The sequence below is a fragment of the Erpetoichthys calabaricus genome, chromosome 4 (assembly GCF_900747795.2).
Source record: "Erpetoichthys calabaricus chromosome 4, fErpCal1.3, whole genome shotgun sequence".
Classification (NCBI taxonomy): Eukaryota; Metazoa; Chordata; class Cladistia; order Polypteriformes; family Polypteridae; genus Erpetoichthys; species Erpetoichthys calabaricus.
In genome coordinates this window covers 235,876,463-235,897,011 of record NC_041397.2, presented here as the reverse complement: position 1 = coordinate 235,897,011, position 20,549 = coordinate 235,876,463, and the positions used below count along the sequence as shown (strand labels likewise).

The 20,549-nt window shown below is 37.7% G+C and overlaps 1 protein-coding gene across 1 annotated transcript in view; it reads left to right on the top strand.

Moving 5' to 3' along the window:
• Nucleotides 1–20,549, top strand: part of LOC114651226 (SID1 transmembrane family member 1-like) — a 60,181-nt gene that overhangs the window by 27,656 nt on the left and 11,976 nt on the right. Inside the window, exons 11-21 of the mRNA XM_051926652.1 lie at nt 229–300; nt 2,329–2,480; nt 4,534–4,607; nt 5,542–5,608; nt 6,019–6,092; nt 6,401–6,524; nt 7,288–7,405; nt 13,595–13,731; nt 15,777–15,885; nt 18,817–18,893; nt 19,028–19,074. Of these exons, the coding sequence (XP_051782612.1) occupies nt 229–300; nt 2,329–2,480; nt 4,534–4,607; nt 5,542–5,608; nt 6,019–6,092; nt 6,401–6,524; nt 7,288–7,405; nt 13,595–13,731; nt 15,777–15,885; nt 18,817–18,893; nt 19,028–19,074 (1,051 nt within the window). The remainder of the gene's footprint in view (nt 1–228; nt 301–2,328; nt 2,481–4,533; nt 4,608–5,541; nt 5,609–6,018; nt 6,093–6,400; nt 6,525–7,287; nt 7,406–13,594; nt 13,732–15,776; nt 15,886–18,816; nt 18,894–19,027; nt 19,075–20,549) is intronic.

The window sequence follows — 20,549 nt, the reverse complement described above, 5'->3', positions numbered from 1 at the left end:
TGTTTATTTGTCTGTTTACATTTGTGCATTGTGTTATCTCCTCTTGTACATTCCTCTCTCACTAAAAAGGCATAATTTGTTTTTACTATTGTTCTCCTATCACAATAGCAAACATTTTTAACAAGGAAATAAATTACATCAGAAAAGTAATGTCAAAAGAATTAACTAATGCATATTTTAAAAGATTTTTAGAGGTGCCTGGCAATAAAGTGTGATTTTCCACTTCAGGTGCTAATATGGTGGCATCCTTTCATCCCATTGACAGCAGTGGCACAGAAGAAGGTAGCTATGGGGCAATCGGTGAGTTCAAATGCTTATCTGATTTCATGTCTTCAGCACATACTAAAAGAATACTGGGTTACCTCGAGGTTTCATGAAAAGACATATGGGCCATCTTTATATTTGGTTAAATTAATGGTTGTGTCAATCTGATTTGATTTTCTGCAGTATCTTTTTTGTTTATTCTTCTTGCATTGTTACTTGTTGCATGTGTATTCCATATATTCTATTAATTTTCATTGTTTTTTTACTGACATTTATTGTGTGTAAAACACGTTGAAACAGTAGTTAGCCTTACTCTTCCGAAAACATGAATTAAATTTCCAGTGCATTCACTGTCTGCATAGATATTATACCTTCTTCTTGTGCACATTTGGGTTTTCTTCCATGTCCCATAGTTCTTTAAGCTCAGTTAATTGGCACCCGTGAAATAAGTATGGGCATGTGAGTCAGTCTCTCCTCATCTAGCTCTGTAATGGAAAAAGGGCTTATAAAATGAATAAAGATTATCATAAAAGACATGCACATTGTGGATGTGCATTACTCTTTCACTTTGGATACTAGTATGCAAGTGTCAACTTAAAGTGAATTATAGCAATATACAAATGCATTGATTTACCTCTGTCCACCTCAGTATCCTTGTTAATCCATATGGTTTCCCCAGGGTTTTGTGACAGGCTGCCTGCCATTTGCTGTGGTCTAGTCCCATTTCTTTGAATCAAAATATTCACCTATTCTTCTGTATTACTGAGTCATTAACAAGGGTTTTTTAATTCAGTTTACAGAAATGATTCAGGAAACACCTTTGTGACTTAAATGAAAAACAATGATGGTAATCATTGGATAATATTTGACAGTTTCTTAGTAATAAAGCTGTCATTATTTTATTAAATGTTTTACACAATAACAATACTTTCTGAAAATCTGCCATCACTTCTCTTCATATACTGTCCAAAGTTGACACAAAGTTACCAGTGACATCACATTTCAAGACATCCCCAATGAGTCAGCCAACAGTCAGTTTAATTGCTTGAGTTTCCCAAGTGTGCGTTGCTGATAATAGTTTCTAAAATGAAGGTAGAAGAATGGCAATATTCTTTCGTTTTCAAATCCACTTTTCCAGTTTGTGATTTTGAGTGAGAATTGTGTTCACAATTCACTCTTGCCAGCATGCCTGCAAAACTGCCATTGCAGCAGTGCAGCTTGTGGGTTTTTCCATTTTGGAAAAGTGCTGTGAGAAAATAAGTGTAGGAATTTAATTTAGTATGCACTTAACAAAAAGAAAGAACTAGTTCACCTGTACATTAAAATGTAATTAGCTTTACGTTTTGTCCCTTGTGAAAGACGCATCCACTGTGTTCAGATGTCAAAGATTTTAAATCTTCCAGTTGTAATGCAATTGTAACATTAATACCAAATCATCCAGCAACATATCTTAACAGCTCCACCACCAGCGCATTCTCCCGATATTCAAAGCCACCCCAAGTACAAAGTGTTACACAGACTGGCAGAGAGGAGTTTAAAGGTGTATCACACTTTATTTAGAATGCCTGCCAGTGCATGAGACAAACCATGATATGTCGAGCTTAATCGCAGATGAAAAGTCAATACATATTTATGGTGATTTTTATTTATGCATTTTTTAATTTATGTTGTGATCTCCAGTTGCACATTGTGCGGTGTTGCTTTTCTGTATGCTGCATATTACCAACCTGTGGTTTTTGATTGTATCAAAGTTGTATCTCATCTCTTTTGACTATGCACTCTCCAGAATACTTGTTATAAATAGAAAATTGTTTGGGCTTTATTTGTATTGTAATCATGTGTCATAATGTCCCTCCCTACCCTTGTGAAAATCTAGGGCCCCACTGCTAAACTTATTCTGTCACTGACCCTGGTTGTTGATCCTGTAGTACTGGGCATGAGTCATGAAACCTTCCTTGATGTGACACCAGCCCATTTTAGAGCTGTAGAATTTATGTTAAATATTAGTATATATTTTAAATAGCCCCTATTGGTTTACGGAAAATGTTGTTTGCTGATCTCCAGAAGAATCAAGCTGCAGAACCCCAGCTAGTCATTCCTCAACACCGCAAGACACAGCTCGATGTCGATCTTACTCTGACTCTTCAGCTGAGGAAGACAGTGACTTTGATCCAGTTCACAATTTTGACATGAACAAAGATGTCACAAGGACCAAGGTGAGTAACCATGGCTCCCTAGAGCTAGACACTTTGTCAAAGAGGATGAAGGGGTATAGTCAAAGGAGAGCATAGATGTAAAATAAACACTCAATGAATAATATGGCAACAGTTATTTTAAGAAATATGAAAACTGTCAATTGGTTGCTTTACCTGATTGTGCAAAGAATGTGAAAACCCAGATGAAATGGAAACGTCTAACAAAGTGAAGAAGGCATCTCCAGAGGTAACCCTGCTTGAGCAAATGAAGTTAACCACTAATGTCAAATTGCTGGCATGTTTTGGGATTAGCTATCTCTTCTTCATTGTTGTTGCTTCATTACTTCAAAAACAAAAATAAAATAAAGCACAGTTCCTTTTATATTTAAATATTTTCCTTAAAGAATTTAAAAAAGGATAAGAAAGGCAGGAGCACTAAAAAGAGAAAAAAATTAACAAATCAAGTAACACAGACCAAAAGTTGTACCTAATAACAATAGGAAAGGCTCAAAACCAGAAAATCCAAATCCAGATAACAGCACAAAGCAGAAGACAGGAGCAATCACAATGCCAAAGCAACCTTGTTATTGGCTGTTTTTCCTTAAGTTCTGCTGGGGAGCAGTGTGATAAGAGATCTGTGGCAGAGTACGATTTTTAAATAAATAATCACATCCCAGAGCGTGCAGGCTGTGAATGGGTGCAGATGTGCACATGCAGACACCATTCTGAGGTTCATTGGGGTGCTTGGCTGATCGCAAATTCATGTGTGAATGCGAGGAGGTCAGTCAGGTGACTCATTTACACTTCAGAGTGGGTGGAGGAGAGCACCTGCATACAATCAGGGCTATATAGAGAGTCTGCACGGCAGAGAGGGGACAACAAAAAAAATAAAGAAAAGGAAGAAAGAAGATGTGGAGGTTAAAAGAAAGGAAAGGAAAGGAAAGAAAAAGGAAAGGAGAGAAGGGCAGAAACGGGATGGAGGCTGGTGCAATATGTAAGGGGAAGCAGGTGGATGGGAAAGTGAGCCTCATGAGCAGAGCATGTGGCCAGACGCTCAAGAGGGGGGCAGAGGGGCTGCTCTTGCTGGGAATTTGTGGCGCAGAAGTGACCGAGTGCTCCAGGAGGCTCCCACAGTAGACTGAGAAACAGCAGTTTAGATGGAGAAAGGAGCAAAACTCGACTTGTTGCCCTGCAAATGCCGTAGAACTGGCAACAGGGACCAGAGCTGGATTAAGGGTTATCTGTGCCTGCTGGTGGACGTCTCCTAATGCTGAGGAATCCGCAAAAGGTAAGCCAAGGAGGTATTGGATTTTACAGAAAAGCACAGAAGCTCATGGTTTTTAAAATAGAATGTTTTCCCTTGATTTTTCAAATCATTTTAATGGAATTATTTATATGGACATTTTAACCTCCACTTTTTGACACCTGATTTTATAAATTATTTATTTGTTTATGGACTAATTTTGATGCACTGCACTTTAGACACAGTTTTGTTTTAATAAAAGCACTGAACATTTTACTATCGATAATTCCGGGTTCAAGAGGTTCCCAGAAGCATTTGGCAGAGTGGCATCAACCTGGAACATCACAGGCTATTTCCTAAATGTAGCATTAGGTGACTCCTTCCCCTGGGGCTCCAAATAAAGGGAACAGGGCAGAAAACTAAGGCAAACAATATATATGATACTAATATAACACAAAATTGAAAACTAATTAATACACAACACAGTACTCAATGCATAAAATTCAGAAAGAGTTAAAAAAAAGTAATAACAACACAAAATAATATCTAAAAAACAACAAAAAGTCTAATTAAAAGAAAAGTAAACTTACCTCAGGGATGAAACTCTGACTGAACCATGATACTCAAGCTGGAAAACCTCTGGAGGTTTGGTCACTAAGAATGCACTGTATTTTAAATCTTGAGCTATTGCCCCATAAAAGCTTTGCACTCCTGGTACACTTTATAACACATGAAGTCCACATTGTACACCCTCACCCATAAGATGATATGCTATTTAGCTGATTCTAACTGCACTCTATCTTTGTGGTTTACAATGTTATCTTTTTTCAGACATTCCTCTATGTATCAGACTTGGCTCGCAAAGACAGTAAATCTATCAGGAAAAAATACCAAGTATATTTCTGGTAAGTGTACATCAAACTATTGCTTGGGTTATATTCCCGAGAAGATATACTTATGGAGCAGAGATATATTATTCCAGATTATTAATTTAAAGGTTGGGTAACGTTTGGTAGTAATTGCTAAACATGGCACACTTCTTGTTTGAACTTTAATCTGGCCACTGTCCATGTAGAATTTAAAAGTTTTCCCTATGTTTATATCTGTTTTTCACCTGGTACTCTGGTCTTAATCTCACACCTCAGGCGCATGCATGTTAAGTTACTGTAGATGAATGTAGATGTGTATGTAGAAGTATGCTCTTCAGAGGATAAGTGTCTTACCCAGAGTCTATTCTTGTTTTGCATCAAGTGCTTCTGAGATATTTTCTGGCAACTGCAACAATAATTGGAGTAAGCGAATATGGCAAATAGATCGACATATGGATAAATGGATGGACTGTGAAGCTTCTTAAAAGAACTTATCTAATGAAAGGTTTTGCATAACCATTTCTTTTTTGGGTTAATGCATCACATAGTGGAAGATCTAAGATGTGATAGCTTTTATACAGACAGGCGGCATATCTTCATGTTCAAGGAAACAAGAAGCATAACATAAGATGATGGTACATAGCTCCCTCTTGTCTTATCAGGTCACTCTGTTTCAGTTTAAAAAAATATATGAAAACAATTGTCAACTCAAGACAACATTGTAGATCTCCTTTAGGATTTCAACCACTAAACAGATAGTAAAGAGGAGAATGAAGGCAAAAGACTTTAAGAGGCTGCACTGAAGCTTGTGGGAGCAAATGGAAAAGGCTACAGAGCCATGCTTTTGAAACTGATCTGCTGCTCATTGTTAACATTAGCAGGTCAACCTTCTATTAGCACAGAAGGAACTTTGATGAGCTGAAAGAGGAGATTAATGCTTTAAAATGCATTTTTTATTATTCTTTTATAGGAACATATTGACCATTTCCGTGTTTTATGCACTCCCAGTTATCCAGTTAGTCATCACTTATCAGACGGTAAGTAGTAGAAGGTAGAAGAGCAGCTAACAATATTGCCACGGTTTTCAGTTTGTTTAATGCAAATAACATTTTGTTTAGCATTGAAAATTGCTGATTCAGATTTAAATATTTTACACAGAAAGAGAATATAAAAAATGCACATTATAATGTGTCTATGATATATGATATGATGTGATATGATATGATATGATATGATATGATATGATATGATATGATATGATATGATGTAGTTGACACAGACCCAACAATTCTGAGTTTCCATAATTACATTTATAAAGAATATTTCATCTTTAAACCTAATGATGCCAGGTCACCTCTTTGGTAGAACATTGATGTAAGGAAATAATAAAACATTGATAATTTCAATGATATTTTTATATTTTTGCTTTGCCTGCTATCTGTTTTAGGTTGTGAATGTTACAGGCAACCAAGACATTTGTTACTACAATTTTCTGTGTGCTCATCCGCTTGGAGTGTTAAGGTTTGGACACATTATTTCATTAATTTCATACAATTTTGTCTCAAACTACTACAGTGATGTGAGTCTTCTTTAGGGAAATGAATTCCCCTTGGAGTATTACATTATTGTATATTTGTATTAATCATATTATTATTAGGAATTATTACATAGTTAAATATGCTTTCCAAATATTAGAAGTTTAAGTTATAATTTTATCTTTCTGAATTTTTTACGATATATTATCAAGGTCAGTAATCAAGAAGTGATTAGCAAAACTAAACATGCACCTGACAAAAGCTGCTCATTACTTTTCTATTTTGTTCTTTTAGTGCCTTCAATAACATCCTTAGTAATGCTGGCTACATCATGTTGGGATTCCTTTTCCTTCTCATTGTCCTTCAGAGAGATATGACGCACAGACGCGCACTCGAAGTCAAGGACATCTATGCCACGGTGAGTCAAAAGTTTGGTGTCAGGTTCACACAAAGGAATCCACTTTAAGGTTGTAGGGTGACAACCTTATGTATGCAGTGTTTCACAAAGGCACGAATTCTTGTTATATCATAGTCTGTAAATTCAATTTCTGTGCCTTACTCGACCAGTTCAGGGTCACCGGGGCTACTGCCTATTGGGTGCAACGTAGGGAACAGCTCTGAACTTGGGTTCAACTAAACAGTTGTAATGAACTTACCCAGCATTAACAATGTAGTGTTCGGAGAAGAAACAGACTATTTTGAAAAATCTAATTTAAAAATTGTACCATTCCATTTTTCAGTTGCACTTATTTATTTATAGATGTAAACCTCTATAATCATGCAACATGTAGTTGTCACTTTTACTGGCAAATTTAGAATATCATAAAAATTCCATTAAAATGTAACTTTGTTTCATCATTATATTTCTTTCTGGACTATTTAAATAATAATAATAATAATATCATCCTTAATCTAAGTGACCCTTGTAAAATCTGAAAGTGCTGCACAGCAATAAATACAAACTAGACCTGATGTTATTTATGAAGAATTAAGTGGATAGGACTGATGAGCTTTGTTGTGCTGAATGGCCTGTTTAGATGGTCCTAATGCTCTAATATTCTGCACAATGAATGTATCAATTTTAAATGCCTAGCCATTCAATAGTCTGTTCTGTCAGTAGTTTCCAATTAGCTTTCACCTCTAACAGAAGCTGACGGGATCATTTTTTGTTGCTGTTTTAGGAGTGTGGAATTCCTAAACATTTTGGCCTTTTTTATGCCATGGCAGTGGCACTGATGATGGAGGGAGTGCTTAGCGCATGCTACCATGTTTGTCCAAACTACTCCAACTTTCAGTTTGGTAAGTAGTGGCTGCTTTCTATACCATTTCAGATTGATTTTATTTGGAAGATATGATTTTTTATGTTCTTACATTGTTTTTTAACTGTATGCTAAACTGCCCTGTAAACTGTATAGTAAACTTAATATTTCTAGATCATCCCAAAAGGATTTTTTACATCTTTTTCAGTCATATATTTTACTTTCATTTCATATATTCTCAATCCATGGCTCAAACCAACTGTATTAGGCTGTGTTGCTCACTACTGTAGCTTTAGAACCAGCTACAATGTTCTGTTGTTTGCATATCCCTAAACTCATGTTTATTTTCTTTTGCCATTTTATTCTAAAATCACACTTATCTAAACACACCAAAAAATGCATCATTGTATCTTACCCCTTCCTGGTATTACCCCACCATATGAATTTTAGCATATTTTCTGCTCCACACCAAAATATTCAATTAATTTGAATATAATATAAAGTTTATTTTCTCAGTCAACAAACTAGGAGTACATGCACATAATAACAGGACACTGTGCAACATATACAATATGTGAATAAACAGAATACACCTATACCTATACTAAAAAGACGGTAATAACTGAAACATTGTACAATAATTTCACTGTATATTTTCCCGAGATATAATGTAAGGAAATGTAAGTCATGGTCAGTTGACAACAGAGGAGAAAAGAAGAAACAGAACACTACAATTTACACCATTTCACGAGAAAATGAACCTTTAGGAGATTATGATGGAGTCAAAATTCAGATATCTGGCAGGCCATCCAGTCTATCAGAGGCAAGATAGAAAAGTGTTGCGTCCTGAAGGGCAAGGAGAAAATAAATTTGAAGGGCAGAACCTAAAGAATAGCCACTAAGACAAGCCCAAATTCATTACTTCTTTACTGGTATGAAAACCAGCAACCAAAGTCAAAATGTGAGGCAAGAATAAGAGCTGAAAATAAGGAAGACAAACATTCAAGATACAGTGGAACCTCGGGTCATGAACGTCTCAGAACACGTACAAATCGGGTTACGACCAAAAAGTTCACCAAACTTTCGCATCTGTTCACGACCACATACTCGGGTGATGAACAAGCCAGTTTCCCTTCTGGTTCGTACGCACCAATGATTTCCGCACGTGTTCAGTCTCTCCCTGTACCTTGTTCTCAGTCAGACGTGCATGCATTCGCTGTGAACTCTTTGTGCTCTATTTCGTGTGCTTTTACATTAATTTTGCAATTAATCATGGCCTCTAAGCAAGTGAAGAGTGGTAGTGTTGGTGAGAAAAAAGGTTCGAAGAAAACTGAAATCGAATTAAAGAAAGAAATTATTGAAAAGTATGAGCGTGGCGTTTGCGTTACTGATCTTGCCACCGAGTACAAGAAGTCAAAATCTACGATTTCGACTATTCTAAAGCAGAAAGAGGCCATTAAAGCAGCTGATGTTGCAAAAGGAGTTACAGTGTTAACCAAGCAGAGGCCTCAAGTGCTGGAAGAGGTGGAAAAACTGTTGCTAGTGTGGCTGAACGAGAAGCAACTTGCAGGGGATACCGTAAGCAAGGCGATGTTATGCGAGAAAGCCAGGAAGATTCATGGCGATTTGCTGCAAAACTATTCTTCTATGAGTGGCTAGTTCTTCCCCCTCACTTCCTTCATGCCAGAACTTGACTCATGCAAGGTTAGTTTTCATGGTTGTTTATGGTTAGTTTTTGTATAAATTAAGGATTTTTCAAATTTTCATTTTTTTCCCTGTGCTTAAAACTCATTTAAAAAAAATGTTCATAAGGCTGTAGCGTGAACTCTTGCAATGTAAGTTTTCTCTGTTGTTCAAGGTTTTCTCAGTGTTATTCAATGTTTTAACATTTAGTTTATTATTACACTGTGCATTCTATGGTATAATTAACTATTTTTGTGCTTAAAAATCTTTAAAAAAATATATTTACATACAGTTCTTATGGTCTGGAACAGATAAATTGTATTTACATACAATCCTATGGGGGAAATTAGTTCGGGTCACGACCAAATCGGGTTGCAACCAGAGTTTTGGAACGAATTACAGTCGTGACCCAAGGTTCCACTGTATTAACTATAATTCACAAATCTCACCGGAAAGGCAAAGCAAGTTACATTCATTTGTTTTTAGACTACAGAGTGCTGCAGCTTCCATTTTAAATGTCACCTGTAATGCGATACAAATCATATGACAGCAATTGGTGTGGCAACAACAAACAAGATGGCTGAACCCACAGAAAAACACTAAATGGAGCCTGAGCAAATAATTGGTATACTGTTAAAATAAAGTAAAGAAGCCATAAAATGTCAGACAATTAAAGGTAAATACCAATAAGTCATAAAAGAGTCCTTCTTGGGTATTCTACTGTACATGCTAGAGGTCTTATCTGTGATCAAGTCATATGATACTCTACCACTGCATCTGTCACCCTTGATTCCAGGAGGAGTAATTTGCTTGTTTTAGCCAAATGGCAGCAGTCCTCAGTGAAAAGTGCAGATAGCTGTGGTGTCATCAGCACATTACTGAGTTTCAGCACGCTCTAAACCTATACTGTTATTATACTACTGTAAAACAACTCATTGTCTAATGAATGATGATGTTCTCAGCCCTTTGTATGCAGGATTTGCACACTATCAACATGTATTCATTAATCCACATATCTTAATAACAATAATAATAGTACATTCTATTTATATAGCACCTTTCCCATGCTCAAGGTGCTTATTTAAACAGCAGGGTATATAACATTGGATACAAATATTTTCTGCATAGAACACTAAACCGATAAATACAGGATATACAAAGCATTAAATAGAATAAAAGAAAAAGAAGAAAAATAAACCAGAGTAAAATAATAAGTTCAATACTAAAGGGAATGCATGAAACAAATAACATCATCTGTGATATAACACACACACACAAATTATATTGAGTGTCTGGACAGAGAGGTAAACTGAGGCAGAATGTTAGGTTAATCTAAACGCCTTCCTGAACAGATGAGTTTTAAGTTGTTTTCTAAAGAATGAATGCAGTCTGCTGATCTCATTCATTTAGGGAGGTCATTCCAAAGTCTGGGCGCTATACAGCTGAAGGCGCTGTCACTCATAGAGTGCAGGTTGGTGGGGGGCATAACAAGATTGCCAGAATCAGAGGACCTTAGTGGACGAACAAGAGCAGAGCAATGGAGAAGGTCACTCATATAGTCTGGTGCAAGGCCATTTAAAGCTTTGTAGGTTATAAATAGAATTTTATATTCGATCCTGTAAAACACAGAGAGCCAGTGAAGGCAAAGCAGGATGGGTGTGATGTGGTCACTGTTGCTGGTTCGGCTAAGGACTCTTGCAGCAGAGTTTTGAATCAACTGGAGATGTGATATAAGATTAAGGGGCACCTGCCTGTAGGGAGTTAAAATATTCGATGCGGGATGTGATAAAAGCATGGAGATAGGAAGTGAAAGTAAAAAAGTTTCTTAATGTGGTTTATGTGGGTGGAGTAAGAAAGGGAGGAATCAAAAATTACACCAAAATTCCTTGCATTAGAAGAAGGTCTGATGAGATCTGTCACAAAAACGACAAGAAGACATTAAGAAGGTTTGGAGCAGCCACACGTATAATGTGTCCTGGCTGCAAAAAAGGTAGTTTCAAATGATATAGCGATGTTTACAAGATTGAGTCCAAAACAGAACTGAGTTTATGAGGCTAAGATGGCAGCTTTAAAGGTCAAGGCAGGAATGACATCATCGGGGACGAAAGAGGAAGTGAAGTCGTCAAAGGCGAGACCAGAAATGACGTCGTCAGAGGCGGGACTGGAAATTACGTCATCGGAGGTGTTGGAACAGGAAGTGATGTCATCGGAAGCACCGAAACCCTGTGGGATTTTCTGAGAAAAGGGATTGAGAGGGACAGTTAATGCTCCCTGCCACCCCCTGGTCGGACATGGAATTGCCATTATTTAAGCCCTTTAATTGACTCCTAATTACACGTGTGACAGATCACAGTCAAGAGTGACTAAGAAGGAGCTCCTTTTCTTAAGTTGTGCTTTAGTGTCAATTTGCCGGAGTTTAGTTTTGTTGCAATTTAAAGATTTCTGCTCCATCCAAGTTTTAATTTCACTGAGGCAAGTTGTGAGCTGAGAAAGACCTGATGAAGTTTCACTTTTAACATTGAAGTAGAGTTGAGTATCATTTACATAAAAATGACAGCCCAGTCCATAGCAACGAATAGTAGGGTCAAGGGGAAGCATATAGATACAGAAGAGCAGAGGGCCGAGGACAGAGCCTTGAGGAACTCCTTGTGTGACCAGCGCTAAGATGGATCTGCTGTTGCCAAGACTAACAAACTCTTGCCTTTCAGTGAGATAGGACTTAAACCACTAGAGGGCAGTGCCAGAGATACTCAGCATGTTCTCCATTCTGGACAGTAGAATGTCATGTCTGACAGGGTCAAATGCTGCACTGAGGTCTAACAGAATTAATATGCTGATTAGTCCAGAGTCTGCTGCCATATGCAAATCATTTGTTACCCAAAGCAGAGTAGTTTCACAGCTGTGCTGCACTCTGAAACCAGACTGAAAGGTTTCCATCAAAGAAGTTAAGTAATTGGTTAGTTGGGAGGCTACAACATGCTCAGGAACCTTTGACAGAAAAGGTAAATGAGAGATAGGCCAGACTTTTTAACATTATGGTTACATACAGTAAGTGACTGGCACAAAGCCTGTGCTGAGGAATCTATCTATTATTGTCTTAACAGTTGGGATTATTACTTCCAGTTCCAGTACAGAAGTAGTCGGCCTCATCTTAGGAAGCAGGTTGTTAACAAATGCAGATGTGATGTGAATATTCCTAGCAACATTGAACACAAGGCACTGGAGTGGGCTCCAGTCCAATTCATGGCCTATTTCAGCATATGTCAGTTTCATGACCAAATGTGCCCACAGAACTGGAAGGATTTGCAGCATAGCCCCTCAATGGCAGGCTCTAAAATGGAAAGCTGAGCTCCAAAGCCGTATCATAACTTACCACCTCGTAAAGCGTAGCTGGCTGTAAGCCCCATAGGTGAAGTGCCAATCTTGATGAGCTTATGCTTAAAGAGACAAGGTTAAAAAAAAAAATTAAAAAATCACAGATATCAATGTTCCAAAAACAGTAGTCAAAAATAAAGGCAGAAGCTCATACACAGTGGGCAAAAACATCAGGCAGAATAGTGCACAATAGAAAATCAGAAACAGGTAGAAGTCAAGTGCTGAATATCAAAGAACAAAGACAAAAGTGCTTGAATGATTATAAATTTCAAAATTTCAATGAAACGTTTGAAACGGTTAAGAAAGAGGAGCTCAAATGCTGACTTTTGCAACTGAACTAAGCACACAGCAATGACACCATGTAGGCCCCCCGCTTTTATGTCCCATGTCCCTCCCATCTTGTGACTAGCCTATCTAGTTCAGGGCCTCCTAGATAATTTTTCAGATTTACTATCTGTATAGCTTTTATTATGATACATAATTGTACTGTATTTTTAAATGATATGTTCCAACTGTTTTGTAGCCGATTACATTGTTTTATTAGTCTGTTGAAATCCTTATGACTTGCTATATCTCTATATGCCATTTTAATTGGACCAACAGTGCAGCATTTTCTGATCCTCATTAATAACATTTAAATCTAAATTACACTTATTCCAGGTAATGGGGGGTGCCAGACCCTATACCAGAAGCACTAGGCATAAGGCAGGAAACAGCCCTAGACAAGTTGCTAGTCCATCTTGGGCCCACTCAGGGTCACACCCACACTTACATAGGATGGGGATGTGGACATAATGTACAATCAGAATACACAAACAAGATGGAAATGAGCACAGTCCACCCAGATGACCTTTGGGCACTAGATTTGTGAGGCAGGCACTATTCACTGCACCACCATGCTACACCATGCTACACTCAACTCTGTTTATGGTATATTTCACTGTGTTTTGTGACCCTAATTAATGTACTTTTCTTCTCTGCATACAATGGTCCAATGCTAGCTCTGACAATCATTCATCTATGCTGCTGCCTGATCACAGAATGCTGTCTCTTTGCTAGCTACACTGATTGTATTCTAAATCCAGCTTCTGCATTGTCTATGAAAAAACGTTTGTTGTATATAAGGAATAAAAATGCATCCCTGTTCATGAAAGCATTTTGTCTCATACAGATACTTCCTTCCTGTACATGATAGCCGGCCTGTGCATGCTGAAGCTGTATCAGACTCGGCACCCAGACATCAACCCCAGAGCTTATGCCGTTTATGCCATTTTTGCCCTGGTGATTTTCCTGGCAGTTCTTGGTGTGGTAAGAAATCATTAATACTGACCTTAATGAATTTACCTTTTCTTAATGATGGACATAACATATATAACGTACTATCTACCTATGATATTACGCATTTATAGAAAACACAATTTCCTGTGGCAAATGCATATGTACCATTTTAGTGAAGAAATAACTTTGACTTGAAAAATTCTGAACTTATCCTTTAAGGCAGCGGTTCTCAAACTTCTTTAGAATTTCTTGCGTGGCGGTCCCTTTAAAAATTGTTCGATGGCTCGCGGACCCTTTTATTAAAAATTAAAAAATCAATATCATTTCAAGAAAATTGGGGGCACCAAATACTTTGCACAAGAGTGCCACATACCCACTGCGCGGCACTGCATAGGTACAGGCTGCTGTGAATAAAACATTTGTTGACAAACAATTATTTATTCCGAAAATATTACATACATCTTAGTTATTAAATTTAAGTTAAAATTTTAATGGGATGGATGCATCTGCTTTGCCTTAACCATTTGTGTTGAGCAGGCAATTTCATCATTTAAAAACACAAAAAATGTAAACTATGTTGTTTGTTGATTATCTGTATCCACCTTTAGCGCTCTTATTTACTTCTAAAATATACGAAAACTGTTTGCAAGTGTTTTGATTCTACGAAAGAATCGATAATTTTTGATTATTATAAAAATAATAAGGGCTGGTTTGTGCTGAGCGATAACGGTGTGAAAACAATGCGGTGGCAGCGAATAACGGAACAGCGGATTAGTGGTCAGGTCTAGGTGGTGGGGGTAATGACGGAGCTCAGTCACTTACTTCCCCTCGGATGGTAAAAGTTAATAATTATAAAAATATAAATAGTATAAATATGCAATCATTTCTCATGGTCCCACCGAAACTGCTGCGTGGTAGTTTATGTGGGAGTGGGCACTGGTAGTTTTACAAACAAATAAGACCACTAAGTCCATCAAGTTGTTTGGGTTAGCTACAAAAATAAAACAGGCAAGCTCCAAAAGGCCTGCTTAGGCTTACAGAGATTGGTTCCCAAGCTAAATTTCTGACTGAGGTGGGTACTGTGTGGCTTTTGCATGGGCTCTTCCTGTTCATGTAGGATTGCCCGAGTTCCCTATTACAGCTCAAAGACATTTTAGTAGGTTAGTTGTCATTTTCATTTGTCTTTATATAAGCATACAATACATGGGTGGGTATGTTGTTTTTATTCAGTGATAAACTGGTGATGCATGATGGGGGAAGGTTAATAACAATACATTAGTTTTGCGTAAGGGCGGCACGGTGGCGCAGTGGTAGCGCTGCTGCCTCGCAGTTAGGAGACCTGGGTTCGCTTCCCGGGTCCTCCCTGCGTGGAGTTTGCATGTTCTCCCCGTGTCTGCATGGGTTTCCTCCGGGCGCTCCGGTTTCCTCCCATGGTCCAAAGACATTCAGGTTAGGTGGACTGGCGATTCTAAATTGGCCCTAGTGTGTGCTTGGTGTGTGGGTATGTTTGTGTGTGTCCTGCGGTGGGTTGGCACCCTGCCCAGGATAGGTTCCTGCCTTGTGCCCTGTGTTGGCTGAGATTGGCTCCAGCAGCCCCTCGTGACCCTGTATTCGGATTCAGCGGGTTGGAAAATGGATGGATGGATGGATGGATAGTTTCACGTAAAAGTAGATTTCATTAAAAGTACATGATAGGAAAAAACTGCCTGATTTAGGTAGCATTCACACAAGAGTCTCATTCTGGCCACATATTGAATAAAGTGCAACTGCTATCATGAGATTTTTTCTGAGAATCTCCTTTTAGGACAGTGGATTCAGAACAGGCCTTAATCACAAAACAGAGTGGTGAGCAGTGCTGTTCAGTTTAGATGGTGGAGCTCAGCTGAGCAGTTTTAGCTGTGAAGTTAGGACAAGGACAGACATAGACAAACTGCTCAAGTTTTATTTTTTAGCATATTCAGATTCATCAGCATTGAGTCTATAGACTTGCGGATTATTATGCTGACCATGTGTTCAATTTTGTTTTCTGCTTAAGATTACAATATTTTTTCAACTACTGTTTGCTTCTCTTTCAGATATTTGGAAAGAATGCTACATGGTTCTGGATCCTTTTCTCTGCGGTTCATGTTATTGCCTCATTAGCTCTCAGTACACATATTTACTACATGGGTCGATTGAAAATAGGTACGTAGGAAGGGGAGTTTGATTCCTTTAGAGTTAAAGTTAAACCCTCTTGAAAAGGATATGTTGTGGAAGGAGTTCTGGAGTGGTGCAACAGCTACACATTTATCACTGCATTTAAGGCTATCATGTTAGACAATGTGATCAGGTGAAGTTTGCAGACAAGTGGCCAGGTTTAACAAGTGAAGGATATCACTGTTCTGTCTACACCTTTTCCTTTAGTTTATCAAAGTGTTATTTATTCCTTTGAATTAACTCCCTCTAACTTTTATAAGTTTACAGGGAAGTCAAGACCAAGAAGACATTCGTAACTTGATGCCAATGGCATGTGTTTTATTCAGCAGGGGCTGCACATTCTTTGAGATATCCATTCTTTAAAAACTGCAACCTGACTGAAACCAATACATTTAATGTTCAATACACACTTTCCCCCAGCAGAGAGATAACAGAAGAAAGGGTCTAATTAACTAGTTTTAATATCAAGTTTTACTTCAAAGTAACAACTGAAGACGAGCCTAGTAGAACAGTACTATCCCATTAGTGGGAGTTCTGATTTAGTCCATGTTCATGTTCACTACAGTATATACTTAAGTCTGGCAGACCACAGTGATAAACTAATTACTAATTGTTATTGACTGGCCACAGCCATCATACTCTTCTCTCATTCCTGCTGCTTATGTCCCTAATCTGAATTGGATATAGTCAAGCTAAATAAGACTGGTGAATTATAAAGTGGCATATTGATATTTAGGGTAAGTGGGGCACTGTCCCCACCTCCTAGTAGATGGCACTGTTTTACAAAATTGAAATAAATAGCAAGCCTCAATGATTTTAACATATTGGTAAAACATGTATAGCAAATTCAAGTCATCATAATCATTTTTTCAATTTTCCATGATGCATTCAAAGCTATTCCACATGCAGAAGAACATTTCTTTTTGGAGTATGTGAATTTCTCTTTGATCCTGGCGCCGCTAGCATGTTCCCCGGTTTCTTGGGTAGGCCTTTGGACCCAGCAGTATTCTTTTTGTACATTTGCTTAGGAGTTTGCAAGTGCAGTCTGAACTTTACAGATCTAACTTGGGGCTTGAAAGCTTGTGCCTTTTTAAAAGACTCATTAATTGATTTTTCCTGATGCAATTTAAAGTGCATGTAAACTTGTTCATCTTGCTGTTTTGGAGTACTCATCATCATTATCATAAATCAACTCAATTACTTATGTACAATGCAATTTAGTGCTTTGTCAAAAGTGCTAAACAAAAACTAAAAATGTGTGACTATTTATTTGCTTTTCTGCATTGTTGTTGAGTATTTGATGTTTATGTTTGTCTTTTGTTGGTTGTACTGCATGACAATATGTTTATAGATTTTTTTATTGCATTATTTGGCTGACATTTTATCACTGGTGCTGGTAGCCCAATGCATTGTGAAATGCTGCTTCTCTCCCAGAAATGACCAATCTTCTATGGCACTTTTTAGGTGGATCCAATGATGTTTTTCTCCACTGCATCCACTGCCAACACATACATTCAAAACAAATAAATTATTTGTTCGATATTATCTGCTTAGTTCTTTAAAACTAACTATGGTGTGTTGTATCTGAATTGTTATTTACCACATTCATGCCACCTGCTCTGCTCCCACTGCTAACTTGGGGTCAGAGGCAACACTCACTTCCCCTGACTCCATGACAGGAGCTAGTCCAAGCACGGATGCTTCCTGAGATTGACAGTGACCACCTAACAGGGTCAATGGATTTAAGCGGAGGAGTGGGTCTCATAAGGTCTGCTGTTTAATGCTTGATCATTCTCTCTCTCTCACACACTCACACATACACACACACACACATTTCTCAAGGCTCCTCAGGATGACTCTGCCCCTTCTGAGAGTGTCATGCCAAATACAAGTTGATGACAGTGCTTTATTAATAAAAGTGAGGGCAGTACACCACATAATGCTAGGATACATTTTGTTAATCATTTGTATTTACTTCCAAGGCAATTCTTTTTTCATACTATATATACATATACAGTATAGACTATGCATATAGAGGCACAGTGGTAGGGATCGCGTCCTGGATCCTCTCTAAGTGGAGTTTACATGTTCTCTGTTTGTCAGAAAACATGCAGGTTAGATGAATTGGTGATGCTAAAATGGCCCTGGTGTGTGTGTGTTCATTCTCTGATGGGATGACACCCTGGGTTTGTTCCTGCCTTGTGCCCAATGCTAGCTGGGATATGTGCCAGCAACCCCACCTCAAGCAACCCTGGTCTGCATTAAGAAGGTTACAAAATGACATGACTCTGTGTGTGTGTATATATAGTTATATACAGTATACATATACAGTATATATATAGTTAAAAAAAAATAAAATGTCTTTATTATTGATGATTTAATAGCACATTTTTAATAATAAATGTAGGGCACTGGAAAATAAAGCACTGGAGATATACACTGGCATATACAACTGTCATCCTTATTTTTTCTGTTTCTTATCTTACTTTACTGTTCCTCTTTTCTTACTTTCCTTCTTTTTCCCTTTCTTTTTTGCTTAAGATGTGTCAAATGCAGGTAGAGTATCAAAATTTTAAATGAAGGAAAGAAAGGTAATTGGAAATGTCAGTCATGCATAGTATCAAAGCCATTAAACAGTACCTTAGATTTGTGGCTATGAGGACTGCTTCTTTCACAGAACACAGTACAGTGTTTTATTGTACACTGGGCTCTTTTCAAAGTGCACATGAGCCTGAGTAGCGCTGGTCACTATAACTGAGGAATCTTGGTCCTTTATTTCCAGGAGACTGTTGTTCTGCATAGTTAATCATGTAGGTTGGGATGTGTGACTCAAAAAACAAGTGGAAGCCAAAGAAGCCTTAAATGCATCTAAAGGCACCAGTGTTATTAGTGCTGATATTGATTTTTTTTTTTGCACAGATGTCGGAGTGTTTAAGCGTATTGCGCTGGTGCTATACACAGACTGTATTCAACAGTGCAATGGACCCCAATACATGGTAAGATATCTTCAGTTTTGCATGCTGATGACAAAACAGTAAGAAGATTCTGTGACCCTCACCTGGAAAAGCAGATTCAAAAAATGTGACGAGACTCTTAACTTACGGCTTTGTTTTTTATTTTTTCCTTTTAGGACAGAATGGTTCTTCTCATCTTAGGCAATTTGGTGAATTGGTCTTTGTAAGTATAGTTTATTATGTTTAGTTATCAAAAGGAAGTACATTTATATGTGCAGTATATGCATGTACAATATACTGCTATATGATTAGATTTGTATATGCATGTCCCTTTTTGTAGGCATATACAGCTTTTCTGTTTTAATGCACATTCATCAGAAAAGTAATACCTCTGCAAATATATATTTATAGTTTATTTATCTGTGCACACATACAGTATGTTCATAATTAAGTGCATTGTTGTGAGTATGGTTATACACTTGTCAGTTTGTTCTTCCTTTGCTGAATGTAACTAATATATATGTAAGATTTGTGTAATTATTTATACCTGCTTGAGAGTGCAACACCTTTTCTCTGTAGGTGTGACATACAGAAGCACCTACAGTATGCATATTGTATGTCATTCAAGGGATTGTGAGGCAGGAAATGGTTAGATTAGACAGGGACAGTAACCCGCAATGTTCTAAATGAGAGAAAAGAAATGCAGCCTGGGAGGAAGCAGTTAAAGCTCGTCCGAAACACAAGAGGTTAGGCGATTTTGCAGAGATGAAGGTGAGAAAGAGGCCTTGAATGGTTGACTACAGCTTAAAACACCCCCTGAGTAATAAATGGTGGCACATAAAACAATACTAAGAGAAATCTAACCTTGCTCTTCTTTTAAAAGTTAGGACTGGTGGAAGTCGGTTGTTGTCCCAAAGAGCACGTGTGAGATCATGTGGCCTTTGTGAGCATACTTCCTGCTGAGTGTAATGGGGTGTCACTCCACTGTCCATCCTCATGACTATCTATGCAATTGCATTCAGACTGTGGACTGAGGACTCGTGAGAGTTAGGAAGACCATGAGATGAACAACACATAATAAATCTAAGTCAAAAGGGATAGTGAGGGTTAAAAATACAAGAAGACAAACTGAGAATGAGCTTCCAGAGTAACAGAGTAAAGCAAAATTGTAAGTCAAAAAATGCAGAGGTGAAAACCAGAAAACTAATTCTGATGCTGGATCCTACGTAAAATAAAGCTATCTAGCACTAAAGAGAATAAGAGATTTAGAATCCACCAATACATTACAAAGTGCAAATGTCTCCATTTTTATATACTGTATCGTGTCATGTGGCATCACAGACATGACGGAAGTGGTCACATGATCGATCCAAAGCATCGTGTAAATATTGAAAATCAAAATGGTAATAAAAATAACTTTAATTTCAACTCAAATGCAACACTAATAAAAGAAATATATTGTATACATATAAGTGTTCCAAATTACTCAAAAATAAGCGGATGGAAACACATGAATATTACAGCCTGACAGAGATAGTTATCTCATACTGTATATACCAGAAGGCTAGTGGTGAAGAAACTGGGATGGACAGCACAAACTACTGTAGAAAATTCAGTCCCTATCTCTTGCCTTCTGCATGTCTGTTACTAAGTCTTAGTAGAAAGCTAAACCTCTGTATTGTACAGTACTGTGTTCTC